The sequence below is a fragment of the Mastomys coucha genome, unplaced genomic scaffold (assembly GCF_008632895.1).
Source record: "Mastomys coucha isolate ucsf_1 unplaced genomic scaffold, UCSF_Mcou_1 pScaffold18, whole genome shotgun sequence".
Lineage (NCBI taxonomy): Eukaryota > Metazoa > Chordata > Mammalia > Rodentia > Muridae > Mastomys > Mastomys coucha.
Genome location: NW_022196900.1, coordinates 85,558,272 through 85,566,993, shown reverse-complemented (window position 1 = coordinate 85,566,993; position 8,722 = coordinate 85,558,272). Strand labels below are relative to the sequence as shown.

General features: G+C 41.7%; 1 protein-coding gene across 8 annotated transcripts in view; it reads left to right on the top strand.

Annotated features, from left to right (window-relative positions):
• Window positions 1–7,888, top strand: part of S100pbp (S100P binding protein) — a 41,067-nt gene extending 33,179 nt beyond the window's left edge. For 7 of the 8 annotated variants that reach the window (XM_031378760.1, XM_031378757.1, XM_031378763.1 and 4 more), the window contains 2 exons: window positions 2,834–2,918; window positions 7,128–7,845. In XM_031378760.1, coding sequence (XP_031234620.1) covers window positions 2,834–2,918; window positions 7,128–7,269 — 227 coding nt within the window. In that variant the 3' untranslated portion in view covers window positions 7,270–7,845. Of the gene's footprint in view, window positions 1–2,833; window positions 2,919–7,127 lie in introns of all 8 variants that reach the window. The other variant, XM_031378754.1, reaches the window with a different exon arrangement.
• The last annotated feature ends 834 nt before the right edge of the window (window positions 7,889–8,722 follow it).

Genomic DNA, 8,722 nt, shown 5'->3' with positions numbered 1-8,722 from the left:
AGCCTGGTCTACAGAGTGAGTTCCAGGACAGCCAGGGTTACACAGAGAAACCCTGTCTCAGAAAAAAAGAAAAGAAAAGAAAAGAAAAAAAGGAAAAAAAGAATCAGAGAAGAGTTATTTATGGAGCTAAAAATGAGCCTCAAGTCTTTAAACTGTGCTGGCTGCCTGGTCACCATTGCCAGTGGGCTGATTTCCTCCTTTCTGATTTGTCAGTTTAAGGGCTTGCAGATCTTGTCATGTGGCATGTAGGGCACTTTTTAGTCTTCAGAAGATGACTAGAAGAACAAGAGTTAAAATTAGAACAACTCCCAGAGTTATTCCCAAATTAATAATGAAAGACCAAAAGTCCTGTCCCGTGACAAAAGATGTCAGTCTGTAGAAGTTTATCCACAACTTCTGCAGCTGAGATAAGTTCTGATTGACCTAAACTTAGAGCTGTAATTTGTTGATACCAAAGCTGTATATTTATTGCCAAGTCAGAATTATTCTGTAAGCCATGGAAATGGGGTCTAACTTGTTCCCATGTTACCTTAGCCTCCCAAGTGTTAAGATTACGAGCATTTCAGGGCTGGAAAGATAGTTCAGAGGCTACTAGTGTTGCAGGGTAGAGACCCAGAGACCATCCAGCACAACTAAAGACTGTTGACAGTCTGCATTAGACCAGATGGAGAGAAGCACTTCTCACGGAGCATCCTGCAGAAGAAAGTAAAGCAAGCAAGCAGTTTAACAGAAGCCAAAACGTGCACCATGTTAGGAGGGACATTTCATAGAGCAGGGGTAGGGTGGAGTGTATAGAAAGTGAGGTGGAGTCAGTTTCAAGTTAAACCAAAGATGGCTGTAGCTGACACAAGATGGAAGAACCTTTGCCCTGTCACAACTAGGACTTGAATGTTTTTGCAAAGGACCTAGGTTTGTTCCCAGCATTCACATGTGATTAACAAACATCCGTAACTCCAGTTTCAGGGAAACCAATGCCTTCTGACCTCTATAGACACCAGGCATACATATATTTCACATACATACATGCACATAAATTTAAAGCAGATTGTTTTTGTGTGTTTTTTTATTTGTATATTTTGTTTTGAGACAGCATTTCTTTATGTAGTCCTGGCTGTCCTGGAACTCACTGTGTGGACTAGGCTGTCTTTGAATGCAGAGAAGTCTGTCTGCCTTTACTTCCTGAGTGTTGGGATTAAAGACATGCACCACCATACCTGGCCCATAAATTTTTTTTGAAAAAGCATATCACATTGTGAAAAGAGCATGGTCTCACACAATAACATTCTAAATTCTGGATTATTAAATAGGTAAGACAAGTTCACTTCCTTGAGCTGTAATTTTTTATCTTTCAAATGGTATTAGAACATTTATATATGATTTTTTTAAAAAAGATTCATTTATTCTTATTTATATGAGTACACTGTAGCTGTCTTTAGATACAAACCCAGAAGAAAGAGTACGTCAGATGCCCATTACAGATGGTTGTGAGCCACCATGTGGTTGCTGGGAATTGAACTCAGGACCTCTGGAAGAACAGTCAGTGCTCTTAACCACTGAGCCATCTCTCCAGCCCCAATATACATGATTTTTAATACACACAGTGAAATTAACTATACCAAAGTCTATTATATATCTCAGTGAACAGTTGTGTGGTAGATTGAATAAGAAGGCCCCCATAGGCTCATATGCTTGAATGGTTGGTCCTCCACCAGTTAGTGGCACTGTTTTAGGATTGGGGCTGTCACCTTGTTGGAGGAAGTATGTCACTAAGGGTGGACTTGGAGGTTTCAGCAGTCCGTGTCAGGTCTTGTGAGGCTACAAGCTGCTCTAGCAAACTAAGCAAGCTCCTAATTAAGTGCCTTCTTTTATAGAAGTTACCTTGCTCATGGTGTCTCCTCATAGCAAAGCACACTATAGGATAAACTAAGATGACATGAAATGTCTGGTACGTTGTCAGGTTCTCAAAGAGCTCTTTACCAGTTTATCTTGTTAATAAAGAGGGCCTGTCTCCATCTCTTTTAAACTCTCTTCCCTTCAATGTGTTTTACTGTCCTTTGTCTTTGAGCCTTTGTATCGTCTACTTTTCTTAACCTACTTACCTCACTGATTCTATGCATCCTTCAGATCCCTCACTAGCCTTCCCCTAGTTCCACACCCCAATCTGAGTAGCCACTTGCTTATCTCCTTACTACACTTGAAATCACTTAGCTCCCACATTAGTTTAACTAACTAGCTGTATGATTATGAGCAATTCACTTCAATTTTATGGTTATCTATAAATTTCCTGGTTCCAAAACTCAGATTCAATTTTTATTTATTATTGTGTGTGTGCATTGTGCGTGGGGGGCAGTGCTCATGTGCTGTGGTACACATGTGGAGGCCAGAGATTAACTTAGAGTCAGTTCTTCACTTTTACATGGGTTTGAGGAGATGAACTCAGGTTATCCGGTTTTTGCCAAAAATGCTTTTCTCCACTGAGCCACCTTGCTGGCCCCAAAATCATGTTACCATTGCTTCTTCCCCCTCCTGAAGTGAAGCTGAAGTGAAGACAGAGACAGACAGGATGTCTTGTTCCCTGCCACATTCCTAGGTCCCTGTGAAGTCTTTCATACCTCACAGGATAAGCGTTGAAGGAGTGATCACTGCCATTTCTGTTTCCCCAAATCATCCAAAAGCAGTGTTTCCCTCTGGCTTACAGTCTTTGTGCTGGTTGATTGTGATAACCAGAGCAGGTCAAGTGCCTATTTCTTTTCTCCTGAAGCATGTGCTTTGCTTTGATCTAAGTGAACAAAGTGCACTCAACTGCTTACTCAGCACTCATCCTCTATCGCAGGTACCTTGGGAGAGCTAGACGCCCTGATGGATCAAGTTCATACGCAGAACCCGGACTGGCAGCATCCTTCAGATCTTACCACACGGTAAGCAGGCTTCCTTCTTTGCAGAAGGAAAGGCTAGAATTGGGTTATGAGAGAGATAAGATGAGTAGTTGGGTTATCCTTGTTTATTTCCAGAAAGCAAAGCATGGCCTTAGAGTGAACTAAAAACTGGGGACTAAAACTCAGGTTCTAATATTAGATGCGCAAGGTTTAACTAACTAGCTGTATGATTATGAGCAATTCACTTCAATTTTATGGTTATCTATAAATTTTCTGGTTCCAAAACTCAGATTCAATTTTTATTTATTATTGTGTGTGTGCATTTTGCGTGGGGGGCAGTGCTCATGTGCTGTGGTACACATGTGGAGGCCAGAGATTAACTTAGAGTCAGTTCTTCACTTTTACATGGGTTTGAGGAGATGAACTCAGGTTGTCAGGTTTTTGCTGAAAATATTTTTCTCCACCGAGCCATCTTGCTGACCCCAAAATCAAGTTACCATTGCTTCTTCTTCCTCCTCTTTTCTTCACCTTCCTCTTTCTTGAGTGTTATAAGGTTTTGCTATTTAGGCCAGCCTTGGCCTTCTAAGTCTTAGGTATTGTATAGTCATGCATGGTCACACCCAGCTTCAGTGTCCAGCGTACTAAGCTGGGCAGGAGAGCACACACTTGACCACAGACTTGGGAGGCAGAGGCCAATGGATCTCTGTGAGTTCAAGGCCAGTCTGGTGTACATAGCAAGTTCCAGGCTGGCCAGGATTGCATAGTGAGACTCTGTCTCAAAAAATTAATCTAGAGCACGTGTTTCAAGATAGAATCTCCTTATGTTGCCTTATGTATCTTCAGAGTCATCTTCTTCTGATTCTGGTTCCTTGGTGGCAGGGTTATGGGCATGTACCACCACACCTAAATCCAAACTAAAATCTGGAGTAAGGAAATTAATGCCAAGCTTATCAACTTGAATTCATCCCCAGAACCCAGATAGGAGAAGGAGAGAATGAACTGCTTCAAGCTCTCTTCTGATTTCTTTTCTTTTCTTTTCTCTTCTTCTCTTTCCTTTCCTTTTCTTTCCTTTTCTTTCTGAGACAGGGTTTCTCTGTGTAGCCCTGGCTGTCCTGGAACTCACTCTGTAGACCAGGTTGGCCTTGAACTCAGAAATCCGCCTGCCTCTGCCTCCCAAGTGCTGGAATTAAAGGCATGCGCCACCACCGCCTGGCTCTCTTCTGATTTCTACACATGATCTTTGGCACATGGGCACCTGCACCACACACATGCGCGTGCACATAATTGATTGATTGATTAGATAGTTAATTAATTAATTAGTTAAAAAATTTAAATTTCGGGGGCTGGAGAGATGGCTCAGTGAGCACTGGCTGCTTTTCCAGAGGTCCTGAGTTCAAATCCCAGCAACTGCAATGATGCCCCACAACCGTCAGTAATGAGATCTGACACTCTTCTTCTGGTGAAGACAGCTATAGTGTACTAAGATATAATAATAAATAAATCGTTAAAAATTTTTAAATTTCTATGTTCTTGATCCAGTACAGTTTTAACTTTAATCCAGTGATTCAACAACCTTAGGATAGGCATGGTGGCACACACTTTAATCCTAGCACTTAGGAAGCAAAGGCAGGCAGATCTCCTCCGTAAATTTGAGGCCACCCTGGTCTACATAGTGAGACCCTGTCTACAAACACACACATACACACACACACACACACACACACACACACGATTAAAGCCTTGGTGTTACTGTAACAATTTTCTCTGACATTCTGTATTGGGGCATCAGGAAATCATAAGAGACTTCCTATATACTCAAAGCTGAGCACTTCTCATCATTTTCCCTGGATTACTTCAAGTCGTCCATATCTGTCATTGCTCAAGCCCTGTTCTTTTTTTTTTTTTTTTTTTTTAAGATTTATTTATTTATTATATATAGGTACACTTTTGCTGTCTTCAGACGCACCAGAAGAGGGCATCAGATCTCATTGCAGGTGGTTGTGAGCCACCATGTGGTTGCTGGGAATTGAACTCATGACCTTCTGAAGAGCAGTCGGTATTCTTCTCCACTGAGCCATCCCACCAGCCTCCTCAAGCCCTGTTCTTAACTCAGAAGCTAGGGTGGTTGTTTTAAAGCACAAGTTGGGTTCTCTTTGGCTCTCACTGTCCCAGGCTTCCAAGCAGCTTCCCATCCTCAGTCCTCTAGGAATGGCTGTGTGCGTTGCCTGGCTGCCTACCTCACTGGCTGCCTACCTCACTACGACTGTTATCCCTTGCTCTGTTCTAGTTATCCTGGCTTCATCAGAATCCCAGCAGTTAATCCTAGTGCTCTGGGAGCAGATGCAGGATAATTGCTATAGAGTCTAAGCTGTGTTGGTGTACATTGCAAATGCTAGGATACAAAGCAAGATCCTCTCAAAATCAGTGGAAGAAAGAGCAAGCAAAGTGGTTCTCAGATGGGGTAGGGACAGAAATGTAACTCAGTTGTAAGTTCTAGATTTAACACCTAATACAGACATGCACCTCAAAACAAGAAGAGGGGACAGTGTAATATAATATGTACTAAATACATTTTGGAGTCAGATAATAATAGTCTAGATTTTTCTCCCTACTCCTTTGTATGACCTTAGGAAAAAGTTACTTAACTTGAGGCTGAATTTACTAGTGTAGAAGTTACTGCCAGTACTTTCCTAGTGGGGTATCACTAATACAAACTTAGGGGCATTTAAAGAATTGAGCAGGTAGTCTCATACAGTGATAGATAAAAGTTAAGTACTACTTCGCAACAGTCACCTGTGTCATTCCCAACCTTAACTCAGTGAGAAAGGTTCTAAGAATAAGAGTCCCTTTGAGTCAGCATTATTGCAAAGCCCAGCTGGACCCTTTGTACACAGCTTGCACATGGAGGTCAGAGGACAGCCCTCAGGAGTTAGTTCTTCCCTCCCACAGGTGGGTTCTGGGCTTCGGATTCAAGTTTGTTGGGTTTATTTGCAGCTACTTTTACCCACGGGGCCATCTTGCTGACCCTCCTTTGCCTTGGCCTCCTCAGTACTGGGAGTACATATGCGATCCCACCACACCTGACTAAGTGCTTATTAGCAACACTTTAGGAATTGAGATTGTGTCAAATTATTAAGGGTCTTTTCAGAACCTACACCCAGAACATGACTACAGGTGACACACACATTCTCTCTCTTCTCTCTGTGTCTGTCTGTCTCTGTCTTGTGTTTTTTGTTTGTTTGTTTGTTTGTTTGTTTGAGACAGGATTTCTCTGTGTAGATCAGACTGGCCTCAAATTCAGAGATCTGTTTGCCTTTGCCTCTCTACTGCTGGAATTAAAGGTGTGCGCCACCACTGCCAGGCTTACAAGTGACTCTCAGACCTAATTGTGGGTGTTTGTGTTGGAATATAACATATTCACATGATGACTTGTCGTCTCTGGGAATTTTTTTTATCTAATCTTAACGTATGTAGCCTAATCAACCTGTGTGGCAGTGCTGTCCTGTTGGAGGTCTGATGAAAAGTTTTTCTCCTTTAGTTATTTTGTTTATTTGAGACAGGGTCTTATGTAGCTCGAACTGGCCTTGCACTTATGCAGCTGAGGGTGCCTTCACTTCCCAGTGCTGGTGAGAACAGGTATACACACCATGTCTGGTTCTTAAACATTCAAGGCTGGCTTTCCTTAGAACAAGGTGTGTATGGCACATAGAACAGTACCTATAGGAGTGATGTGACGTTGAGAGTTGGAAGGAAATAGCATTTATGATGGCTTTCCTATAATTAAAATAGTATAAAATTTCTAGAATTATAACATCAAAATATAATATTAGCCATGCATGGTAGCATATACTTCTAGCTCTCTGGAGGCAGAATCAGGCAGATCTTTGTGAGTTTGAGGGAACCCTGGTCTACATAGTGAGTTCCATGGAAACCAGGGCTGTGCAGAGAGACCCTGTCTCAAATAAACAGACAACAACAACTACATATATAATCTGATTACTAGAAGTAAAAATATCTTTATCAGTTTTCAAGACAGGGTCTCTCTGTGTAGTCTTAGCTGTCCCAGACCTCTGTAAACCAGGCTGGCCCTGAATTCACAAAGATCAGCCTGCCTCTGCCTCCAAGTCTTTGTGTGCTACCACTGACTATCTGAAATAAACATATCTTTAAAAGTAGTTGTGCTATCTATTTGTATACAAATACAATTCTGGCTAAAAATCCTTCCTGTTTTTATTCTCCTTCTCTCAATAGAAATTATGCCCGGTTCCGACAAAGACCTCTGCAGAGATACAGTCTGAGTCAGTGGGTAGACAGAAACAAGCGAAGCCACCATCGTTTCCAGCGGCTCCCAGACTTCTCATACAGTCCATATGTTTCATCCCATCAACAGTGACATTTCCTACCAAGGGTCCAGTGCATAGCAGCATTGTATTTTCCTCTGCTATTTTTGTTTGTATATTTTGAGTTTTACTTTTCACAAGATTTTTATTTAAAGAATTTGTCACCTTTTGGAAATGCCCATTACTGTCTTGATTTTTTTTTTTTTTTAATGAGGACCACCCCCTGCCCCTGATTTGTGTCTGTCTGATGTATATGTTTCAGCAATGTTAAGTAGTGTTTTTCTGTTTGTTCGTTGTTATTGTTGTTGTTGCTGCTGTTTTTAAATTCTAAATGAAGATATTTCCTTCTGAAGGTCTGCCTTAAGTCAGAACATGCAGGCTTAAGTAAGATACGAGCTGTACGCGCAGGCAGTCTGTTTGTACTTCCCGAAAGAAATACTGTTCAGTCTCCTGTAAGGAAGAGATTGTTCTGCAGCCGCTGTTATTACTGTTGACTTGTGAGTAGATAGAAGTCACTCTTAACAACCCCTCTTTTTAAATTTGAGTTTCTTGAATACTTGTCAGTATTTTAATGTTGCCAATTCAGTACATTTGAAATAGGATAGAGAAGGAGAAAAGTCCTGTTGAAAGGATAGATTAAAAATGTGAATCCTCTCCTTCTGTACCTATTAGCTGCCTTTAAAAAAATTATTCTTAATGGCTTTTTTCACTCTATGTTAAACATATTTTGTTCATAATGTTTGCAATCTTATACATCTTAACTGACAGAAGACTAATCCTTGTTGGATACTCTGTGGTCTTGTGACCGGTTGGTTTCCCACTCCCAGTGGCTAGTCTGATCCTGAGGCTTTACAGGAAGTGTTCTTGTGTCCTGTTAGACTTTGACATGCCTTTCAGAGTGCTCTCTGTCTACTGACAAAATACCGCCAGAATCTTGACTTGTTGTTAGGCCAGCTCAATTGAGATGTCTAGGGATCTTCAGTTTCTTCTGCAGAACCCCAAGTTTATGTGTTGCTGCTATTCAAGGAACCTTCTTATGAAATCCTTCAGAGAGTCTCTGTTTGCCTCTCCTGTTGGTTAGAGGCACCCTTGCACCCTGGATGTGGCATTGTAGCATTTGGTCCATTGTTTCACATTAGTACTTGAACATCTAGGGAAAGTATGATTGAGCCCACGTCACCTGCTCTTGATTAGGTGTGGTGCTGCAACCAAAGCGCTAGCCTCTGTGTACTGTCATAATGGATGTCCTAGAAGATCTGTATTTCTTACAAGCAGCTCTAGTCATCATTCTGAGAGGGTTGACAGTATGACCCTCCTGCTGCTGCAGTCATTGTGGAGGTGATTCATAGTTCCCTGGCCTCTGTCTCGTTTCAAGACAAGGTTTCTTTGTATACTCCTGGCTGTCCTGGAACTCACTCTGTAGACCGGGCTGGCCTTAACTTACAGAGATCTGCCTGCCTTGCCTTCTGACTGCTGGGATTAAAGGGATGGATCACCATTGTTCGG